General features: G+C 41.6%; 1 protein-coding gene across 2 annotated transcripts in view; it reads right to left on the bottom strand.

Annotated features, from left to right (window-relative positions):
- Window positions 1-25,456, bottom strand: part of gabra3 (gamma-aminobutyric acid type A receptor subunit alpha3) — a 175,453-nt gene that overhangs the window by 95,080 nt on the left and 54,917 nt on the right. For both annotated transcript variants that reach the window (XM_034099567.1, XM_034099568.1), the window contains exon 2: window positions 5,523-5,629. In XM_034099567.1, the coding sequence (XP_033955458.1) occupies window positions 5,523-5,608 (86 nt within the window). In that variant the 5' untranslated portion in view covers window positions 5,609-5,629. The remainder of the gene's footprint in view (window positions 1-5,522; window positions 5,630-25,456) is intronic.

Below are 25,456 nucleotides of genomic sequence, written 5' to 3'. Positions count from 1 at the left end.
CAAAATAGACAACAAGACAGCCCGGGTGTCCACACTTGTTAGGTGTTGACTGGAGAAGGGGAAGGGCGGGGGGTTGGAAGCGAGTCGAGCTAAAGGAGCTAAAGGAGCTAAAGGAGCTAAAGGAGCTAAAGGAGCTAAAGCCCTTCGCCGAATAGAAATAAAAACAGCCCTTCTCATTCATATGTAATACATGGATTCTTGCGAATAATAGCTTAATCAGCCCTGTCTCGCAGTGTGCTGGAAATTAGGAAATTAGGTGATGAGCAGAATGACAGACCCTTATAGGGAGGATTTGTCTGTTACTCCTTAATCCATCTGGAAAGTCTCCTGCCTCGACTGTAGTAAAGCTGATTTGGAGCCCGCAGATAGCATCAGGGAGGTGGCAGATATTCTGGGAACATGTGCAAGCCGACGTTCTGAGGATTATTTCCAAACTCTAGCAACTTCAACTTTGATGGACAATTAATGTCTACTTTCACTTTTAGACGTACATTTCCGAGAGGAACTCCATGTTTGTTTCAGATTTCTCGAGAAGCAGCACGATAATGTCTTTCCCTCAAATGAACTCAGGCATGTTCTGATTTAGTACAGGTTAAACTGAATACATGTGTGAAGTGTAGACTGCTGTGCCAGTGTTTTGCATATGTGCACTACATCATGTCTCAAGTAATTCCAAAAGGATTAACATTTGTGAAAAGCCTTGTCACATGCTGTGTTAGGCCCATGCATAATGAATTGCATTTACCGATCAGGCCCTGCTGGAAATGTTGTGATGACAATCTTCTGTCTCTGAATGTGTCCACACTATTTCCATTATTAACTGCTGCTCTCATCACATCTAATGACTTTCCATGATCATTAACATCCTGAATGCTAATGCCAATATGTATATCATCAATCTTCTCCGGCCTCACGCATACCGCAAAACCAAAAGGTCAGGCTTGAATTGCTATGCTATGAATTTTCTCTTTAGAAATGTTATCTGTAAATGCAAATGTGAAAGTAGAAGTTAGAACAGTGGTGTTGTCACGCGATACTACAACATGTTTGTTGTACATTTTAGTTTATATAACCTCAAAATGTCTTTACCAACAATTCAAGGTTCATCCCAAATGATAATTTTGCCTCCTCCTTTCCCTCACTCGCGTCTTACGGAGGCGGAGCTAAGACACAAGGAAGAGACGCGAGGACAGAGGAGTCCTCAGTTATGAGTTGGGATGTCCTCGTTCACTCCAGCTTCACCATAAACAACGCCCTTTACTTCTGGCGTGCGCACAGTTATATCACCTGCCACTGGACTAAGACTTCCCTCCACATAAATCCCTTCAAACCTGTGATTTAGTTTCACTGTATTTGATTTTCCGGGTATAACATTTTATTTAAATTACAATAATAACAACAATAATAATTGATGGATTAAGTTCATTATGGTATTTGAGCTTGTTTCAGATAAACCTTCGTATTGGATGTTGTAAATTAATTGTTCCTATAAAAGAGACACAAATTAATAAACAATTTGTTAGGTATGATGTATATATTTATATATCCTTTATGTTTGACGTTCTGTGGGTTTTATTCACACATGCATCAAGTTAGAATGAAAAATGGGTACTATTGATGTTGTTCGAATTAGCTGTTAGCTTTTGGATGTATGGACAACTATTACTAGTTCAGACTGAAGAAAACTTAAAGATGTCATTTTTCTCCAACCATTTCTAGAGTGATAAGGATTTGTCGGTAACAATGATATTTTCAGAAAGTGCTCGTCACATTGAATCTAAGTATGTGCTGAGTTGCTTGTTTGATCGACTCTAGGACGAAGGAATACCTTTTTTAAACAGACTACAGCCCTCTTCTTCCTTCCTTCTTTATTTCACACACCTCACAGTTTGAAAACGTCTGATCCAGATAGATGTGGACACCTAAACATCTCATTCCAAAAACAGTGGGGCATTAATATGCTGCATCAGCCTCTACCCTTCGGGGAAAGCTTCCCAAAAACAGTTGGAAGCAGGCTTCAGGGAGTCGGGAGAATCCCGTTCAGCCCCAAGGTCACCAGCGAGGTCGGCCACTGATGGTGGGTAATGAGGCCGGGCTCAAAGTCAGCGTTTGGATCCATCCCAATGGAGTTGGATGGGGTTGAAGTCAAGGCTCTGTGCAAGCCTTTATTCACCACCAAACCAAGACAACTGTGCATTGTTATGTTGAAACTATGGCAGGGTATTGGCAACATTCTGCCAATAATGGGGCGAAGCCTGCGAGCTAGATCAGGCAGTCAACTCGAGCACTTATGCTGCATTCATACATAATGCCCTTTGCTACACTACAACCAACCAAACAGAGTCTCTTTAATATGCCGCTCTATTTAACCTGCCAGATATCTCTGTCCCCACCACATTATATCATATATTTTGTATTTAAAATGTCTAATGCTTATTTTTTAAAAGCTTGGTTTTAAATGTTTATACCCCTCTACCATAAAACAACAATGTTATTTATATTTACCCAGGATATTAAAAATTCTAAATAGTTACTCAGATTTTAGCACAAGTAGGCCAAATTGCCGTGTTTGCTCAACTTCTGTAACGGATGTAAAAAAAAGAAATACAAACAAATTCTACATTTTTGTCACTGTTTTATAACCCTTTTGCTAATATTCCTCACCAAATCTATTTTTTTTTTAAAAGTGTGTGTCCCCTGTTTGAATCCCCCTGGACACGCCCCTTTACTATTCTACTATTGGTATGACTCAAGAAGAAGGATACATTTTGAGTGGGAGAATCATCTTCAAGAAGCAGAGTGTAGGCGTTCTTCCTTCAACGTTTTTGTAACGTTTTTAAAGAACTTAACTGTTGCGGTAAAGCATAACATGTCCACCCTGTTATGCTCATTTTTAGTGGAACTGATCATTTATTTTACATTTAGAAAATATGGTGAATATATCTATCAAATATATGTTTCTGTTGTCACCAAGTGCTAGCTTGATTATCATCACACATGTACCAATAGCCAAGTTTAGCATAAAATGTCCACCCTGTTACTATTTTTCACAGTAATAGGGTGGACACAGTAACTGGGGATGGTAAAAAAAAAAGCCTTTTTAAACATAATATCCTGAGCTTGACCAAAAATATTTTTCTTATACTTTAACAAGCCATCATTCAGATTAAATAAAAAAAACATGGAAAATTATGTTTTTTATTTTTGAATACCCTAGCTGAAATGGCACTAAATGCTAAGAATGATTTTCCTACACCCTCAGTTGGAACAGAAAGGGTTTCCCACAGTTGATAGCGAGCTATGTGGCTAGCTTATCATTAGGACTTCCTTCAATACTACCAAGGTGTCCAGCCCATACCATGAAAAACGGTACCGGACCAATGGTGTTCCGACCGCACATTTCTATTTAATGTATATCATTTTAACTCTATGTGTGCCTAACAAGCTAGGAGAGCCAAGTGGCACAATGACAAATACATCTGGGCTAATCCCTGTCACACTCTTCTGATTTCTCTCCCTGCCTGCTTCTTCCAGGTTCGCCTTTCACAGCGTGCAAAATCTTTAAGTGATTTACACTACCCACCATAACATAACACCTTATCAATGCCAACATGTCAACCTATGTAATCTCTTCGTTTGAAATTACAAGCAGTGTGGTTAGAATTACTTCTATACATTCCAGAGATTTGTCCTGTATATATTTATTTGATGACTAGCACACAAACTAAGAAATGTGCACGGGATGCAGGGGGGGGGTAGAATGCTGTGAATGGACCATCAGGGCTGTGGTGTGCTGCACATTGCACATTAATTCAGCAGTCAGTGAAATTCAGACCGGTGCAGAGTACGAGTTACATTTCCATGAGAGCATGACCTCACTCTGTGTTTGCTCTTTTGGGCCTAATCATGACAAGGTGGGATGAGATATTTTAAACCTTGTCCAAAAGGGTGAAAGGCACAGTGTGGTCCAGGAAGTCTCAATCCTGAGACTTCAGTAAATAATGGATACACCTTTTGCATGGATAATTCAATACAAAAGATTTTCACAGCCAATTGTGATCAATAAAGAGGTTTGGATGATTAAATATGCCAAAGTCACAGATAATGCTATCTCTCTGTGTAAAAACGGAAAAAAACTTCTTGATTTTGTGCTTACAGTATAGATTTAACTTCTGATGGCGTTTGTTACGGCCCCTACACACGGCTGCGTGTGTTGCCGCTTCAACGCTTCTGCCCATTCACTTTGAATGGGGTGACGTCACGATTCACCGAAGTGCATTGTGGGAGCAAAGCGTAGCTTCTCTCGCAGTGCTCGCTGCAAAAGTAGAGCAATGTTCTACTTTTGACGCCTCGAATCATATGCCAGTACAAGCTCTAGCCAATCAAACCGCGTGCTTGTGTGTCTGGGGCGGAAGATTCATGTGATTGGTTGTTGGTCGAGTTTCAGCCCCGCCCGCCGGCAAGCGACAACGTACGCCGCCGTGTGTAGGGGCCGTTAGACTGTGTCTGCTGCAGCAGTGAGACTGATTATTAAAAGTATTATACAAAGCACATCAGCTGGAGGGACAGAGTCGGGGGGGGGGATTGAGAGGTGACCTACACTAGTCCAATAGCGACGCTTGGTCAGAGTCCTTTGACGTGCAGTTGTGACGCACAGAGTCCCCTTCAGCTTCATAAACGGACGCAAAGAGCTTTCAACCCATTGGATAACGGAGAATTTTACACCCGGAAGTAAGTATTCTCTTTACTGTCGATTGATTTTACAGTGATATCTGCACTACTCATCAACTGAAAAACACCAGATTATCCTTAATTACACAACATTGATTTGTTTAAATTGTGTACAATGCGTACAATAGTTGTATCGGAGTTTAGGATGGCCGAAGACACAACACTACCCATAATCCTCAGCTATGGTTTGAGACTACACCATGCGCTTTGCTCGACAAACCCCGTGATTAGTCCTCAAGCTCTGTGATTGGTTGACCTCCGATTGTTTTCCATATGAAAAAACCGTTTCGTAAAAGATAAAATCATACTTTATTCAGCAGTGCTTGCTTTACTCTTTGAAAGTCATCAAATAAATGCATTGTAATAAATGGCACGGCTGCATTAAATATTACACATCTGACTTTATTTATCTACAGAGATCGGGCCTCAGAATAGACCGGAAACTATTTTTGAGTTGATGAATAGTGCAGATATCACTGTAAAATCAATCGACAGTAAGGAGAATACTTATTTACGGGTGTGAAATTCTCCGTTATCCAACAGGAATGGACGCTCACATTGCCTTTTAAGAGCTGCCGACATGGTGCGACATGCTTCCCTGAGCGTCAAATACCACCGCCGATGGGAATACATTGCAATCAGTTGAAAGCTCTTTGCGTCCGTTTATGAAGCTGAAGGAGCCTCGGTGCGTCACAACTGCACGCCACAGGACCCTGACCAAGCGTCGCTATTGGACTATCAGGGAGTGAGACTGTGTTGCAACTTGCAACTACAATAGGTTGTTGTCGTACCTGGCTGCAGGAAGGAGGTTGACGAGCAGGAAGAAGATCCACAAGCCCATGTGCAGTGATTTAGGCTTCCACATTGCAGCAGCCATATCAGTTAAAACAGAGGGGTCCTGTAGAAAAGACAGGAGAGGAAAAGGGAGATTATGTCATACAGTGTTCACTGATAAAAGCTTGAAAACAGCTTAAAACGATAACAACACATGCCATAGCTTAACAGGTAAATGCAGAAGTGAAATAAAATGTTCGACCAATTGATATTTGATTTCCTTAATATTCCTTTTTTTGTCTTCTCATATATATCTTATATTTTTGAGTTCTGTGATTGATGGTCACTGCCCCATCTCAAACTGATACTGACATGTTTATATCCAACAGCATGTGGCTTTCAAACGTATCATATTATTGGTCTTTTTTTATTAAGGGACATCCATCATATTGTGTGTCTTCTTATATGAGGAAACATAAATCAAACGGCGTTTAAAATTAAATCTAGATGAGAATAATTATTAGTCACATTTATGAGCTACCATGTGACATCACGTGCTGCCACCTAGCCTACAAGTCTGCTTCACACGTCTTTTTGTTTTTCTTTTTTCCAAAACACACACACATTTCCGCCTGTCCTTCAGCCGAACAACAAGACATTGAAGCGTAATTTGCATTTATCACTGTGTTCCTCTCCCGCACGTCACTAGACATTTTCCGACAGTAATTAGCTCAGATTCTAATATTTTCCGCACGCTGTTTGGCACACCTGTCTGAGGGGCTTATTGCTGATCCTAAACGCACCTGGTTACATGCCTGGTTATGCGACTCAGAGTCTTTTAATTGTATTACCTGTGATGAATTGTCAACAACCATATATTATATCATATTAGGCAGGACACCAGGTGTAATTTATATTTAGTTTTGTTTATTGGACCCTTGGTGGAACAGAGATATTATAATGCTTAAGCCTGTCCACAGCCACAGAGCTGGTGTTCAACTATAAAGATATTCAATCTTCACGTTGTGTTGCCTCATGTTTCATTAGGTGTCATACATAATTTTGTCTACCTTTTTTTTGTTATGTATTTAAAGGAGTTGTACTCTGGTTAGGTACAAATTACAAGTTTAATCATTATGATATTTTTCCAATATTTAGCACGATATAATATATGACAATATCACATTCTGTTTCAATCCGATGCTGGGTTTATTCGATTAAGGAACTACAATTTATATGAGGCTATATCATATTTAATATATTTAGCCAATGCTCTTTCTAGTGCCAATGGGGATCCTGATAACGACAGAAAGAAAGAAACAATCTCAACACACAACATTTTTTTTTTTAATAATTTGACAATTTATTACTAAGCTCTTCCAGACATTAGAGGGAACAAAATATATAATATATTCTTCCTAATAAAATAATTACAATAGACCAGTGCCACATTACTCATGTTCAAGTAAAACATATTTGTATTACTTAAGAAATTGAAGGTGTATGTTACAAATAAGGATATGTATACATTTGTTACTTAACATCTATGGTAAGGGAACATTGAATCGAAAAGATTGTTGTGTTTCACATCTAACCATTATTTTAAGACTCGAATCTAGGGAAGAGTTGTACAAATGTATAATAAAGGTAAAACATAAAGTAAAGTCCCCCTTACTACACTTATCATTTTTACACAATCCCTTAATCATCTATATTTATTTTATTTTTAATTATTACCACGGCACCACAGATGTGTGCTTAAATAATCAACACTAACTCAAACTGAATACATTACATATTCAATAACCTACATGTCCTTGAACCAAATCAAACCAAATACATATCCTTACTATTAAATCCATTCATTGTGAGAGCTTGTGCATGTGCCTACGCCCTCACCGCCCTCAGTATTCATGAGAGAGATGACTGAGATTTTGAGAAGCCCATAAACACGATTTGACCAAACACTCCCATGATAATGCAGCGCATAAAACCCTGGAATAAACCTTTCTATAGCGGTACACAATCTCCTTCATCCTTATGTCTGCACTCTTTAGATGTTGCCTAGCGACTGCATCCTAACACTGTCATTATTGGTAATTATACAAGGCGGTTGCAGTCTGGCAATTGACAGAAACATAAAATGACCTCTCATGAAAAATACATGCATACAGCCTGAAAACACCAGCACAATGAGGGAAAGGAAACCATATGATTGGGTGCAGGCCTCTCGAGCATTCACACATGTAGTGTTTGCAGCTGTGTCATACTTAAAAGGCTCTCATTGTGCTTTTCTGAAATTCAAACCCCCCCCCCCCCCCCCCCCTCCTTTTATTGCCACTGAACAGAGAGGAGATCAAACACTTTCCTTGGTGGAATCTGTATTTTCAGTGCCTCTGTGCAGCGCTGATCATTACAGGAGGAGTAAACAAATGAGTGGATGTGAACATACACTCCAAGTTAGTGTTCAAATAGGAGGCTGCACTAATAATGCTGCAACCTGTGACCATCCCTCTACACTCTGTTTATGATGCGCTCACTTTAAAAGAGCCGTCTTAATATTGGTTGTAGCTTAAAACAAAGTGAAGTCAACATCCGCATCGTATAAGTCTTTTACACTGGCAGTGATGCTCATGAGCCAAAGAACCCTGAGTTACCAGCACATGTTTTCTTTTTGCATTTGTGAGGAATAAGAGGTGACCGCATGGTGGAAAAAACTTTGTTTTAAAGAGGCCCTTATTATGCTCAATGTCAGGTTCATATTTGTATTTGCTGCCTCTACTGTGACATGTCTCCATGCTTTAATGTTTGTATTGTATTCCATCACTCAAAATGACTATGCTTGCATATAGAAAATGTAAATCAGCCATAAGTTATTCTGTTAGCTTTTTCCTTAATAATGTATCAAACGTGTTGACAATTTCAATCAATGCACTTACACAAGATTTGACAAGGCCCAATAACATTGATATACTGCTTCATAAATCCCAGAGCCATGAGGTGTTATTGATATACAAATATTTACAGTCATCATTATGAACCTGACTGTGTGTCCTCATTGCAATAAATAAAGCAGCCATCCATCTACTTTCTATGCAATCAACCTTTGGCTGAGAAATACTGAAGCAGGGAACATTGGACTGAGATCAATACGGTCCCAGTGAGTAACATGTGCAAACAGTTTGAAGGAAGTCGGGTTTTCTGACATGCATTCCACGAAAACAGAGTAAAAAAGAAAAGTGTTGCCAGTTAAACAGAATACAGTTCATGTAAATGAGCTCAAAGCTTTCATCTCCCTTTCAACAGGTGTCATGCTCCAGGGCAGGCCGAGTGTTGCTCAACAAACGATGCTAGACAGCAAACTTGGTGAGATCTTTTTTTCTTTGCTCATACAGTTCGGCTTTAATGTTTTCAACCTCCTTTCTCTTTCTTTCTCTCTGTTTAAACAGGGTTTGTGTTAAAAGTGACCAATTCTGTTAAACATGTAATGTTCTCCATAAATACCACAGGATGCCCTCTGGAGTCAGAGCCATCATTTCCTTGTTCTTATGTCTGTCTGAAAATTGCGTTGCTAATTTCCTGACATATTGCCACCTATTGAAGCCACTTCCACTCACATGAGGAAACTCTTTGCGTATGTGTCTTCTTTAAGGCTTTAAACGTCCTGGATGAATAAATATCGTGGACATTAGATCCATCTACGCTTTGAGGTTCAGGCATAACACGGCTACTCAGGGGCGGCGGGTGCTGTAGGCTAGGGAAGGCTAAGCCTTCCCAAATATTTGTGTCACTGCATTCATGGTAAAATAAAAAATATAATGTATAATGTTTGTGTCTTTTCTTTGACATTAGCACTGCTATGCAGCCACCGGTGCCCTGTAGGCCTACTAAGAAGCCAGTTCAAACCCTGGATATGTTTGAGTTATCTAAACTAACCCTAACAAACGAGATCTCGACGCTGGTTAATATCAACTCGGTAAATCAAGCCAGGGCTTCTCTCACCAGCTGAGAGCGCGTTCACGTGAAAGGGGTGGGGTTAGCAACATTTGACCAATCACAAACAGGGACAAGTGTACTGACAGCGCAGCGTCATACTTCATTAATGAAAAGTAAACTAATATTAGACAGATATGAACATTAAAGTTCATATTTGTCTAATATTAGTCATCCATGACTTAAACATAATAATCCAGGATACAAGCCACCTGCAAGGTGAATACAGAACAACTGGTTAAAAAATAAATAAACTACCGAGTGTTTGAAAGCGTAACAGTTTTATGATATTACTGCCATTTAAGACACGAGTGGATCTGACTTTAATTACATTTGAGTTGAGTGTTTCGTCAACCTAATGTGTTGCTTAAAATAATACTTCTGTATACAGTATGTGACACTGTGAGTGTTGCACGGCCAGATACGGCTCAGCTGACTCAGATAAGGAAATATATAGGCTATGATATTATATGATCGATGATCTGATTGAATGTGATATGAATGATAAGTGCGACATGTCGGCGTCTTCTCTGCATACAGCAGTTTAAACTGTATTTCCTTTATCCTGTAATATGACTTGATAGATTTAAACTCTGCACACTGAGTTCTGATTTTTCAGCAGGCGGTGCTTTCACTGAGTTGATCTCTTTTCTATAGACGCCGGAGGCGGGCAGCGTCAGGTAAAAAAAAGTGATTTAGCCTTCCCAAACCTGAGCCTCACGCGCCGCCTATGCGGCTACTCATTATAGTTAGTAGAGTTGAAAGGTAGGGAGAGTTCTCATTAGAGACAGAGATTGGTAGACTCTAATAATGTGCTCGGTAGATAAAAAAGTAAAGTTTCAAAGGACTCCTTTTCCCCTACCGTTTCTCACCCATCTCATCAACACTTCTCTAACTTCTGGTCACTTTCCAAACACTCTCAAGGAGGCAAGAGTAAACCCTCTCCTAAAGAAGCCCACTCTCAACCCGTCCGATGTTATACACTACAGGCCTGCCTCTCTCCTCCCGTTCCTGTCTAAAACACATTACGCGCTACAACTCTCCTGTTATCTCCATGAGAACAACCTTCTTGATCCGCACGAGTCTGGTTTCAAGGCAGGTCACTCCACAGAAACTGCTCTCCTTGCTGTCTCTGAGGAACTGCACACTGCTAAAGCAGCCTCCCTCTCCTCTGTCATCATCCTTTTGGACCTGTCTGCTGCATTCGACACGGTGAATCTTCAGATCCTCCTTCGCACTCTCCAAGAACTTGGAGTTTCAGGCTCTGCACTTTTCCTCCTCACCTCATACCTCAAAGACCGCACCTACAGGGCAACTTGGAGAAGGTCCGAGTCCGACCCTTGTCAATAATCTACAGGGGTCCCTCAGGGCTCTGTCCTCGGTCTCCTCCTCTTCTCTCTCTGTACACAAACTCGCTCGGATCAGTCATTAGCCCGCATGGTTTTTCATACCATTGCTACGCTGACGACACTCAATTCATTTAGTCTTTTCCCCGCTCAGAGACCCAGGTCGTCGCACGCATCCCTGCTTGTCTAGCTGACATCTCTCAGTGGATGTCTGCTCACCACCTCAAGCTCAACCTTGACAAGACTGAACTGCTTTTTCTTCCGGGAAAAGATTGTCCCACTCTTGACTAGTGCTGCACGATTAATCGAAAAAAGATCGTGATCTCGATTTAGACACCTATGCGATCTCATTTCTAAATTACGGCGATCCTTTTTTTGTGGATTTTTTTACATTTTTTAATTATTTTGCTTCTGAATAATACCGACTTGCAATGTCAATTATACTTAAACGATGTAAAGCAAATATACTCTATACATTTAACATTAAAGTACCATGATCGCATCCAAATGGTAGTGTTCTGTCTGTCTCTCCTCCTCTCATGCAGTGTTAACGCTGCAGCCACTAGTGTTGCCAGTTTTTGCGGAAGGAATAAGCAACCAGGTCTATGAAAACAAGCGCAAAAGAACATGAGCACTTTAAACCTATATATGTCGGGTCTACAAGCTCACAACCGCAACAACCATTATTACTTACTACCAAGCAACTTTACAGAAAGATAAGCCGAATGTGGCTTATAATAAGTATACCTGGCAACACTCACTGACTGCAGCACGTGAGGGCCAACCCAGTCTCACGGCATTTCGTGTTCATCAACACGATTTTTAATCTATTGATTCGTGTTCACCATCACGATTTGCCCCTTTTTTTCGTGTTGCACAGGACGATTTTAAAAGCAATGTATTTCTACTGGTAACGTGTTTCGTGCCTGCAGGCTGCAGCACGTCTTTTTCTCCGGTCGGGTCGTGGAAGACCGGAAGCTGTGTGGTTCATAAAAACATGTTCTTACTCAATATCAAGCCACAATTATTGCTTTTATTTTAAATCGTATAATTTCGGACTTTTGTTGCCGTCTGTGAGGAAAATAAATGGGGCTCAGAGCCTCAGGATACTGAAATCTGTATTTTTAAAAAAAAAATTCCTTCTAATTTGTTATTCTTTTCAAAATAACACACTGTTATTTACTCACCAATAACACACAATTATCCTTGCTTTTATTTATTGGTTTAATTCCATAATCTCGGGCTTTTTTGGTGTCCGTCAGGACTTTCAAAATAAAAATAACCGGAAACAGACGTAGGCCTGTAAGGGACATTTCGAGCATCATTGCGATTGTCAACATTTCTGAGTTTAGGATGGCCAAAGACACTACACTACCCATAATCCCCAGCTATCGTTTAGGACTACAGTTCCCGTAAGGTTACGCAGAGCGTCAAACAGCTGTGTGAAATGGAACGAAACCACGCCAGTCTATCCAAAACTGGAATCGAACGCCCCCCCAGAACTACACATGCTGGCTATTGTGTTTCGCAAAATGTTCTATGGGATGTCTCTACTGAACGTTTTCGTTTTTCCCACAATTAGAAGTTGCCATTATTAAACACATTGGTGTTATCAAATGTAAAACATATAATTAATAAATGGGTGAAAATCACTTGTGTCCATAATGCGCAGCATTATATTAATGCCGTATACCCACATGACAGCTCATTGCTACTTTGTAATTCTACTCCACTACAATTCAGAGGTTAACCTGGTATGTTTACTCCACTGCATTTATTTGAGTTACTTTGCAGATTCTGATTAATTATGTGAAATATATAAACAACCCTTAAATCAGACTTTAGTTACACCTGAGTAAAATTCAGGTAAGGTGATTGTCAAGTGCCAACAATCAGGAGAGATATTTGATAGTTGGTGCTTGAGAAGACTAAACATGTATCTGCAATTGACATGAATGGAAACAAGTAATAAAGTATATTCATTACTCGTTATTCTCTACTAATAGTTAATTAAAGACTGTATATTATGGCTATTTTGCACATCCCTTTCAAGATTTTCAAAGGTTTATTGACATATCATACACAACTACGGTGTAGTTATGCAATGAATAAAAAACTTGGGTCACAGGTTCCTCAACAGTGCATTACAAGACATCTATCAATATGTGTGTACCTCCACCATTAAACTGTCATATTCTGCACATTTCTTATTCTATCTACATACATAAGAGTATAATTAATGTGTATAATATCAGTTAAAATAAGTGCTTCAACATAGTTAACATTGCAGGAAAGCAATATATTAGACGTTAATTACTTTGTCAGGCTTAATATTTAATATGTAATGTTTAAATAAAGGTTAATCCGTTTTTCTGTTTTGCACCTCCTCCTATTAATATCTGTGTACATCCTGCACTAAACTGTTTTATTGTAGAGATAACTTATAGTATCTTCTTGATTTTTTATATTCTATATTTCTATATTTATACTTTCCCCCTATGAAAGTATGTACTCTTAATATTTTTTTAATCAAATATAACACATAAAACAATAATTCAATAACGTGCTTTAACCACTAGGAGGTACACACGAGGTGCACACAGCCATAATAACTTTGTATTATTAGTGTGTATGTACAACATCTGAAGATGTATAGTTTTATGCATGCTTTCACATCATTTTACAGCATATTGCTATACTATTTCAGACTCAGTATTTACATTCTTACATTCAAAGAAAATCAGTAATATCTTTGAAAACTACAGTCCTTTTCTCTCAGCTGTGCACCGTTATGGTGTAAATATAACCTATCTATGAATTAGATCAAATGTAAAAGTCAGCCGAATTAGTGTAGATACTGCAAGGAGACGTATTGTGTGAAGAGAAATTGAAGATGTTGTTTAATTGTTGATATATTTATGATCCACGTCAAGTATTCAGTTTCGGCGCCATTTCTTCCAGTTTTTCCAAAGGCCTCCCCATCAGGGCGCTATAAATAAAGAAAGTTCTACGGCAGATCTTTAATATGTAATGCAGCCGAACCGTGTACTACAATGCCGTTATGTGATGACTTTCAAAGAGAAAAGCAAGAGCACTCGGAATTAGGTATTATTTTATACTTTTAAAATGTTTTCCGGATTTCATATAATATAAACACCAAATCCCAGCATGCATTGCGGCTAACACATCCAATCAACGAGCTTAAAACCATAGCTGAGGATCTTGGGTAATCGCTCGAAATGCCTACATCTGTTTCCGGTTATATTTATTTTGAAATTCAGTTCCTGACGGACGCCAAAAAAGCCCGAGATTATGGAATTAAACCAATAAATAAAAGCAAGGATAATTGAGTGTTATTGGTGAGTAAATAAAAGTGTGTTATTTTGAAAAGAACAACAAATTAGAAGGAAAAAAAGATTTAAAAAATACAGATTTCAGTATCCTGAGGCTCTGAGCCCCATTTATTTTCCTCACAGACGACAACAAAAGTCCGAAATTATACGATTTAAAATAAAAGCAATAACTGTGGCTTGATATTGAGTAAGAACATGTTTTTATGAACCACACAGCTTCCGGTCTTCCACGACCCGACCGGAGAAAAAGACGTGCAGCAGCCTGCAGGCACGAAACACGTTACCAGTAGAAATACATTGCTTTTAAAATCGTCCTGTGCAACACGAAAAAAAGGGGCAAATCGTGATGGTGAACACGAATCAATAGATTACAAATCGTGTTGATGAACACGAAATGCCGTGAGACTGGGTTGTGAGGGCAGGAGCCGGCAGTATGTTTACAGAAGCGTTAGCATTAGCACTGATTAGCAAAGAGTGACGAGAGCGACTAGTAGTACAGGAAAACAATAAAGTGTGTGTGTGTGTGTGACACAGAAATGAGTGACGAGGAGGTCGAGGACAATGACAACAACACCGATGAAAATCCCGGTGGCGACTCTGGCGAGAGTGAGAGGGAAGTTGTGCTTGTGCCGAAAAAAGTAGATGGACTGTGCTAGTAGCTAGGCAGCTAGGCTTTATTTACATTTATTCTGAAACTGTAACTTTATGTTCTGTTCCGTTTTTATATTCAGTACTGACTGCAGTATTTAAGTTAATCCTTTTGATTCAGTGACATTACTACTCAGTGGAGTCTAGCACTTTGTTTAAGTTTATGTTTTTTTCAGTACAAGAACCTTTAAGTGCAGTAGTTGAACTGGGTGTTAGCCGGCTAGGCTTTTTTTAATATTATTATTCTAAAGCTGTGACTGTTTTGTTTTTATATTCAGCACTGTGGTGAGGTATTTTGAGTAACTTAAGTGCATTCCTCCCTGTAACAAACAGGTTGGCGTTGCTGTACAGTAGTTGGGTGTCCTGTCACTGTGGACAGGTGCTACTGCAAAGTTTACATTTTGTTATTATAAAGCTGCAAACATTCTATTTGTTATGTTCAGCACTCAGGCAGCAGCAATATCTTTATTTTAGTTACTGTATGTTTTGTTACCAGAGAGACTTGAGTTTAAGTCAAGCACTTTGTTTAAAGCCACAGTAGTTGGCTGTCAAATTCATTTTAGTTACTCTATGTTTTTGCTACAAGAAACTGAGACTTGGATTTAAGTCCAGCACTTTGATGTTGATGGTGTCTGTTTTAAAGCGACAATAGTTGGCTCCAGGTTCCACATTTTGAATGTAGTAATGTTTGTTCAGTATTCAGCAACTACAGACTAAAGAAAAAGTTATGTTTTTGTTACAAGAGAGACACATGTTGTCTGTTTAAATTCATTGTACTCACGTGACGTCTAAGAGTAAGAGTGCAATAAATATGTTCATTGAAACGATGAAAATCGTGTGAGAATCGTGATCTCAATTCTTATGGAGGAAAATCGTGATTCACATTTGAGCAAGAATTGTGCAGCACTACTCTTGACCTAACAATCAACATCGGCCCCTCTGTTATTTCCCCGACTCAGACTGCAAGGAATCTGGGTGTGACCCTAGATAACAAACTGTCCCTCACTGCAAACATCGCTGCTACAACCCGCTGCTGAAGATACACGCTTTACAACATCAGAAGGATACGTCCCCTCCTGACCCAGAAAGTGACGCAGCTTCTGGTCCAGGCTCTCGTCATCTCACACCTAGACCACTGCAACTCACTCCTGGCTGGTCTACCTGCATGTGCCATCCGTCCTCTGCAGCTCATCCAAAATGCAGCAGCTTGTCTGGTCTTCAACCTTCCTAAATTCTCCCACACCACACTGCTCCTCCGCTCCCTTCACTGGCTTCCAGTAACTGCTAGAATCTACTTCACTGTACTTGCGTACCATGCTGTGAATGGTTCTGTCCCTTCCTACATCCAGGACATGGTTAAACCATACACCCCAGCAAAAACACGTCGGTTTGCTATCCTGGCTCCTAAATGGTGGAATGAGCTCCCCATTGACATCAGGACAGCAGAAAGCTTACACATCTTCCGGCGCAGACTGAAAACTCATCTCTTTCAACTCCACTTCGAGCAATAAATGAAAAACAGAAAACAAAAAATAAATAAAAAGCACTTGCATACATACTAACAAAGCACTTATAAAGAACTGGCTTATCTAAAGCCTGTTGAGTAGCACTTAAAATGGTTTGGCTCTGAAACTTAATGTACTTATATGATTCTGTTTTCTTCAAGTTTGTATCTTCTTGGTCGAATGCACTTATTGTAAGTCGCTTTGGATAAAAGCGTCAGCTAAATTAAATGTAATGTAATAATGACTAAAGACCAGAAGAGAAGATGTATAATGCTCATTAGTCAGTCCATATACACATCGTCTATCACATTCCCTATAAAGTCTCCTTTCTGTTTTGTTTATTCCGTACATTTGACCTAAGCACCAATTAGAACTTCAATGCATTATCACTCAGAAAGTTTACTAGACAGCATTCTTACAATTGTAAAGGAAGTCTTTCCATAGGAAAAAAGCCGTTAAAAATATGGCTAGCTTCCGGCCGCCTTTTACAATTATCTGATTTACCAATACCTGTCATGCAGCAGTCCCTGGAGCTCAGACTGTGCTTGAAACCGAGAAAGCGAAGGAAAACATTTCTTAATGCAATGAGTAATGTAATCACATTTGACAGAATTAAAAGGCTATAAATACCTTACATGGAAATAAACTGAATAATCTGACTGCACCACTATACTGAAGAATTTGTTGAACAATTAAGGTAAAACAAAAAGAGTCAGAGCCTAAATTGTTCATATAAATACGTCATGTGGTGACAATGTTGTCTATAGTTTGTCAATCATGACCTAAAGGAACATCAAGTAGTTGTATTATAAAGTCCATAGTATGTTTTCTATGCAAATGAACGGGTGGCGCAGTGGTCTGTGCGTTTGATCATCAGATCAAGGGGGCGTTGGGGAACTCCAGTTCGAAACCCGCTCCCGCCCCACTGCGTCAGGCTGTTGTGTCCTTGGGCAAGACACTTCACCCGAATGTGCTCCTGTGGATATTGTCCACAGTAGATGACCATTACATGTATGATCTGTATATGTAATATATATTTGTAAAAGCGCTTTTTACAAAGTCTTTTATAAAGCGCTATAATAAATATAAGGATTATTATTATTATTATTATAAATGAATACCCTCTGGTGCCCTTAATGGTCAGGATGATCAGAAAACACAGAAACATGTAATGTGGACCTCATCAGCCAAGAAACACTGTAGACTGCAGTAATTGTTGAATTTAGGACACAGCGCTATAGCAATTTAATCCAAGTGGCTGTTCACTAAAAATAGCCTTTAGTCCTGTCATGTTTGGTTCCATGCAATGGTCATGTAGTGAGCATCTAACAGTGATCAAATGGTCTGTAATACACCCAGATGTGTACAAAATGTTATTTTGGCTGGGGGAAATTGTGTGGAAAAACAATTGTATTCACTTTTTCCAACTACCTGGAGAAAGAATATACAAAAATGGAAAGCTAGCTAATATCGATGCTATCCAGATTGCATATAACGCATGTCAAGTTGATCAACAGATTGTATTATTCTCCAATGCAATAACAGTACTGAAATGAAGGCTATAAAGGCATTAATGGGAGCCCTTTTTTTAAGTAACTAAAAAGTAACTTTTTACAGTAACGCATTACTTTTTGGTGTAAGTAATCAGTAAAGTAACTGAGTTACTTTTGAAATGAAGTAACTAGTAATGGTAACTAATAATAATAATAATAATTCCTTACATTTATTATAGCGCTTTTTCAATTACTCAAAGCGGCAGAGTTTGCAAAGGGGCGAAGGCCACAGCGGGCGAACTGAGGGGGCCGGGCATGAGGGTGAAGGCAGCGGCTGGAAAAGTCAGGGGGCCGGGCCTGAGGGCGAGGACCGCGGCCGGGAAAGTCAGAGGGCCGGGCTCGAGGGCGAAGACCGCGGCACTCAGGGGGCCGGGCTCGAGGGCGAAGACCGTGGCCGGGAAAGTCAGGGGGCCGGGCTCGAGGGTGAAGACCGTGGCACTCAGAGGGCCGGGCTCGAGGGCGAAGACCGTGGCCGGGAAAGTCAGGGGGCCGGGCTCGAGGGTGAAGACCGTGGCACTCAGAGGGCCGGGCTTAAGGACGGGCAGGAGCTCGTGGAACCCCTGGCGGGTCAGACGTAGACGAGACCCTGGACGGAACCTGGGCTGGTGTCAGTAGGACCCACGACGGAGCAAGGGCTGGTGTCGATGGGACCCGAAACAGGACAAGACACGGTGTTGACAGGAAACCCGGCGGAGTAGGTGTCGGCGGGACCTCCAATGGCACAGGACACAGGGTTGGCAGGACCCCCGGCAGAAGAGCAGTCGGCGGGACCCCCAACGGGACAGGACACAGGGTTGGCAGGACCCCCGGTAGAAGAGTAGTCGGCGGGACCCCCAACGGGATATGACATAGGGTTGGCAGGACCCCCAGCAGGAGAGTAGTCGGCGGGACCTCCAATGGCACAGAACATAGGGTTGGCAGGACCCCCGGCAGAAGAGTCGTTGGTGGGACACCCAACAGGACAGGACATGGAGTTGGCAGGACCCCCGGCAGAAGAGTAGTCGGCATAGCCTCCAACGGCACAGGACACGGGGTTGGCAGGACCCCTGGCAGAAGAGTAGTCGGCGTAGCCTCCAACGGCACAGGACACAGGGTTGGCAGGACCCCCGGCAGAAGAGTCGTCGGCGAGACTCCCAACGGGACAGGACATGGAGTTGGCAGGACCCCCAGCAGAAGAGTCGTTGGCGGGACCCCCAACGGGACAGGACATGGAGTTGGCAGGAGCCCCGGCAGAAGAGTAGTCGGCATAGCCTCCAACGGCACAGGACACGGGGTTGGCCGGACCCCCGGCAGAAGAGTCGTCAGCGGGACCCCCAACAGGACATGACATGGAGTTGGCAGGACCCCCGGCAGAAGAGTAGTCGGCGGGACCCACAAAGGGGACAGGACATAGGGTTGGCAGGACCCCCGGCAGAAGAGTAGTTGGCGGGACAGAAGAGGGGACTCGAGAGGGGACTGGAGAGGGAGCTTGAGAGGTGACTCGAGAGGGGACTCGAGAGGGGACTCGAGAGGGGACTCGAGAGGAGACTCGAGAGGAGATTCGAGAGGGGACTCGAGAGGGGACTCGAGAGGTGACTCGAGCGGGGACTTGAGAGGGAACTCGAGAGGGAACTCGAGAGGGGACTCTAGAAGAGACTCGAGATGGTACCTGAGAGGGAACACGAGAGGAGACTTGAGAGGGGACTGGAGAGGAGCTTGGAAAGGGGACTGGAGAGGGGACTGGAGAGGGGACCCGAGAGGCGACCCGAGAGGTGACTCGAGAGGGGACTCGAGAGGAGACTTGAGACGGTCGGTTCGCCGACAGAACACGGGGAGCTGGCGTCGGCCGGAGAGCCAGTACTGGAGCCGAAACCATGGCTGCTGGGGCCGGTTCTGGAGCCGGAACCATGGCTGTTGGGCACGGAACAGAAGCCTGGACCCTGGCTGTGTAAGCCAGGTAATGGAGCACAGATCCATGGCTTTGTGGGCCGGTTCTGGAGCCGGAACCATGGCTGCTGGGGCCAGGACTAAGGCTGGAACCATGGCTGCTGGGGCCAGAACTGGTGCTGGAACCATTTGCTGAGTCGGCCGGTTCTGGAGCTGGAACCATGGCTGTGTGGGCCGGTACTGGAGCAGGAACCATGGCTGCTGGGCACAGAACCGGAACACGGAACCATGGCTGTATGGGATGGTACTGGAGCACGGTACCATGGCTGTGTGGGCCGGCACTGGAGCATGGAACCATGGCCTCTGGGGCCTGTACTAGAGCCCAAAGCATGGCCTCTGGGGCTCGGGCTGCTAGCCTGGACTTGCGACTCCTTCTCTTAGGAGCCTTTTGGAGGCTCAGTGGACCTCCAAAAGCCAGACGAGTACCCGAGAACGGCTCCTGGACAGGAGCAGGAAATGGGGAAGAAGCAGGGGTTGACTCCAGACGGAACACACCGAGACGTATGGTGTCAGGTTGGGAATTGGGAGTTAGCACATGTCTGGAGGAAGTCCATAATCCAGCCAGGTAAAAACTTCACTAAACATGGTTTCTCTGTTGCCAACCGGTGCGCCTCTACCAGAGCGGCCCTCTTCTGCCGAACACTGGACACTCCCTTCCACCAATCAAAGCAGCAAGCCAAAAAAAAGGTAAAATTACTTAATTCCACCTCAAATGGATCATCTGCTGGGTCCACTTCTGGTTGGTTCATTCTGTTAGGGTTGAGTGAAGCAGGCAGGACCCAAATGCAGAATAAACTGAAAAAATACCTTTATTTCAAGGTTTTAAGGAACAAACAGAACACTAACCCGTGAACACAGTCAAAGACAAACAATGAACCAATAATGACAGACAGAAACACCAGAACTTAAATACACACAAGACTAATCACACAAACAAGACACAGGTGAGGAGGGAGGAGAAAACACAGGGGCACCAGGTGAACGCAAGTAATCAGACAAACACAACACAGACAGATCGTGACACCTAATGAGCGAGGAACATTTTCTCTATGTTCTGGGTACGAGTGTGATCACCACCAAATGGTCTATGCATTCGGTCGCCAGGCAAAACTGTTTCCAATGGGACCCATCGCTATTATGTTACAGCAGTGACAATTTGTAAGGATTTAGTTTTGTTCCTCACAGACGTGTTATGAGAGTAACATCCATTATACACACAGAAACACATGACAGTAAGCCTCTGTTGCCATTAGTAGGGCGCAGACAAATAAATTCCATGCTGTCATTGTCATTGTGCTGTGCCAAGGTTTGGCTGATTTATCTCCAGTATAAATATACTGTTCCCAGGTGCTGAAAGGTGATATACAACTTTGAGCTAAAGTGGTCCTGATAGGCGAATCAGGGCACAACATATTTTATCTCCTGAATTTAAGGTGAAGTGACTTGATGAATGTTTAGTGATACACTTGGCAGGAATCTAAGGAATAAAGTCTTGTTTTGCCAATATATACTTGGAAAAGGCTTACTCTCCTTTCAACTGCACATTTACAAGGGTGGTGAACTGTAAAATCTCCTAAAATCCACTGCTGTTGTTCATTAGCATAAATAAATTAATACAAATATAACAGATGGAGTTGTTTTCACAGTCTGTTCACGTACCTGACAGTAGAAAGAAAATAACAGAAATCTGGATTCCAAAATGAGGCCAGAGTTCTTAAAATTCCCAAAACTGTCAAAGCATTTAAACAGTTGCAATTTGATGTTCGGAAGGAGCTCAAACCCTTTTCCAAAGTAAACTGCGATTACAAGAATGTGATGGTGACATTCATGTCACTGTCACTGCATGTGACAGCGAATGTGACTTGATTTTGACAAGGCAAGGCTTCAGGGGCTTAAGCTCTCTGAAAGGATGTGCAACAGTGGACCAGAGATGAGTGATGAAACAATAACACAAACTGCAGAGAAGTGACATTTATAGTAACGATTGAACCCACAGACATGCCACCTTGGCTTCCATAAAACCTTGATGGCTGGCTGCTCTAGGAATGGCCTCATAAAGCACTCCTCATGGCCTGTATTGTATATTCCATTCCATTTTTACCTAATGTTAAAGTGAGGTTGGATTGTTAGATGGGTCCATCCGTCCCCTCTGTGTCTGGATAAAGCTGATTTGGCTAACACCTTGGTTCAATATTTCTATAATGCATCTAAAGTTTCCTACCTGTCAACTTGCTAATGGTTCAGATCTACAGTATAATGCTCACCCAGTTGAGCACATTTGCACACAGGGCGCAGCGTGTGTAATTCTCTATAGATATTCTGCTGAATCTACTCTATTTGATATGCATTTATCAGATGTGTAAAGTATACAACTTAGGAATGATTGGAGACTGTCCCCAGACGCTGGTATCAACGGAGCTCAATAAAGAGCAACAAGCTCCTCCAACTCACACGACCAAATAGGTCGATTGCTCAAGCCCTTATTACGACCTATAATCACCATAGGCGGCGCGTGAGGCTCAGGTTTGGGAAGGCTAAATAACTTTTTTTCCATGACGCTGCACGCCTCCGGGTTAGGGTTATAGAAAAGAGATCAACTCAGTGAAAGCACCGCCTGCTGACCAATCAGAGCTCAGTGTGCAGAGTTTAAATCTATCAAGTCATATTACAAGATAAGGAAATACAGTTTAAAACTGCCGTATGCAGAGAAGACGCCGACGTGTCGCACTTATCATTCATATCACATTCAATCAGATCATCGATCATATAATATCACAATATTTCCTTATCTGAGTCAGCTTCTCGAGCTCTATCTGGCCGTGCAAACACTTACAGTGTCATTAAGTGACGAAACACTTGAGTAAAATGTAGCCTAATTAAAGTCAGATCCACTATTGTCGATGGGGCAGTGATATCATAAAACTGTTATACGCTTTCAAAAATGTTTAACCAGTGTTCTGTATTCATCTTGCAGGTGCAACTATGTGGCTTGTATCCTGGATATATGTTTAAATCATGGATGGTTAGAGTTCATATTTGTCTAATATTAGTTTACTTTTCATTAATGAAAAGTAAACTTAACTTGTCCCTGTTTGTGATTGGTTAAATGTAGCTAACCCTGCCCATTTCACGTGAATGCGCTCTCAGCTGGAGAGAGAATTCCTGGCTTGATTTACCGAGTTGATAACCAGCGTCGTAGGACCGCTTAGCGAGATCTCGTTTGTTAGGGTTAGTTAAGCTAACTCAAACATATCCAGGGTATGTTGAACTGGCTTCGTAGTACAGGGCACAGGTGGCTGCATAGAAGCGCTAATGTCAAAGATACAATACATATATTTTTATTTTACTAGGATGCAGTGACAAAATACTTGGGAAGTCTTAAGCCTTCCGTAGCCTACAGTACCCCGCCGCCCCTGATCACGTTTTAAAGTTTTCAACCTCTAGTGCTCCTGTGGACTGCAAACGCTCCGGAGTGTCGTATATTCACAAATAACCCTCTCTGGAAAATCCTAATTTGCTAGGATAGTTTGGCCATTAAAATGCTTTTTGATTAGATTTCTAGCGAGAAGTGTATAGTACTTTTTATAAACCACGTCCAGTCGATATGTAGGGATCTTAGTTGATAGATATTACGAAGATGATTTGAGGTCTCGGAGAACGTGTAACGGCAGCGTCCATGTAAAGTTAGCGTCAATCCTCACGGGGTGAAAACAGTATTTCTGGTCTCGAAAAACGGTATTCCCCTCACTGTTAAAGCTATATCTGCAGTACTCATCCACTAAAAAACATCAGTTCATCCTTGTTAATTACACAACATTAATTGTTTTAAATTGTGTACAATGCTTTTGTATTTTGCCCATAGGTTTTTCCTTTTCGATTCTGAGACACCCATAATCCTCAGCTATCGTTGAAACTCGGTGATTGGATGTTTTAGCCGCAATGCACATTGGGACATGGTGTTTATGCGATGTGAAATCAGAAAACATTTAAAAAAAAAAGATAATAATACTTTATTCCGAGTGCTCTTGCTTTCTCTTTGAAAGTCATCACATAACGGCATTGCAATACACGGTTCGGCTGCATTAAATATTACACATCTGCCGTAGTTCTCTATTTATAAGCCCTGATTTGAAGACCTTTGGACAAACTGGAAGAAATGCAGCCAAAACTGAATACGTGACGTGGATCATAAATATCAGCAATTACACAACATCTTCAATTTCTCTTCACATAATACGTCCCTTGCAGTATCAGCATTAATTCAGCTGACTTTTATATTTGAACCAATTGGTAGATAGGCCATATTTACCCCTAACGGTGCACAGCTGAGAGAAAGGGACTTTTTAAAGATCTTACTGATTTTCTTCGAATTAAAGAATGTAAATACTAGTTGAGAGAATATTCAGGGATTTTGGGTGATGGGAGACACACTATGGAATCACAATTTCAATAGCTTACCATTAAATGACGGATATACCTTTCTGTCTGATGTTTTACAAATCAGATATTAACGTGTAGAACTACAATATGTGAAATATTATAGCAATATCCTGTACAATTATGTGAAAACATGAATAAACTACACAACTTCAGATGTTATACATACATAAATGTCCTACACTAATAATACAATTAAGCAATCATACACGAGAGGCCGTTCTTGAAGTACGGACCTCGGCGCAAGCGCCTCGGTCCTGCCGCAGTACTGTCGTACCAATAATGACGTTCAAGAACGGCCTCAAGTGTATGATTGCGATTCTATTACACAAACTATCATTGTAATAAACAATATCGTAAAATTTCATAATGTGGGCTAATTTGCTCCCAAACCTACGCTTTCTGCTTGAGTTAATCTCCGTCAGAAAGTAGTTCCCATGGTAATGATAGCCGATCAATCGAACACTCCTGCTACCCTGCTACCCCGCTTACAGTTATTGATATACTTATAGTAATATATATTAACCAATTTATTGAACACAATTCTTGAATTAGGCTATTTAAATATCTGAGTAATCACTGTGTGGGATAACAAATCAAATCAGGCTGTCCATGGTGCTGAAACATTTTGGGTTCAGAATGAAGGTGGATGTTCATGCTGCCATTAAAAGTGCAATTCTTGAAACAGCTCTCCATGAACTCCATGCCAGACTTTTTTGCAGGTGGTGCTGTGGTGTTCACGGGTAGGACTACGTTATAGGAAGAGCTTTCCTCCAGTGGCCGTTTCATGGCGTGTCCCGGACCGGCAAAAAGCGCGTTGTTCCACATCTTTCTGTTGTCGAGAGATGGAGCCCAGTAGCTGCGAAGCGATGACTCGTTTTTATGTCCACTAACGGACATGATTTCTCTGGCCGATTTCCAACGAGGGACAATGTATAACAGTGTAACGGCTGTGTGTCGCTAAACGTCGCTATGGAAACCACACCATGTAGGCTCATGGAAGTAGTTTCGGTAGGCTAGTGGCGTGTGTAGGCCACTGGATACTTTGTGATTAGGCACGTTCTATTTGATCGTTGTTTGATCGTGAGAATTAGTGTAGATACTGCAAGGAGACGTATTGGTGTAAGAGAAATTTGAAGATGTTGTTTAATTGTTGATATATTTATGATCCACGTCAAGTATTCAGTTTC

The sequence above is a fragment of the Pseudochaenichthys georgianus genome, chromosome 14 (genome assembly GCF_902827115.2).
Source record: "Pseudochaenichthys georgianus chromosome 14, fPseGeo1.2, whole genome shotgun sequence".
Taxonomy (NCBI): domain Eukaryota; kingdom Metazoa; phylum Chordata; class Actinopteri; order Perciformes; family Channichthyidae; genus Pseudochaenichthys; species Pseudochaenichthys georgianus.
Note: the sequence above shows the minus strand (reverse complement) of the source record. Positions and strands in the feature narration are given on the sequence as shown.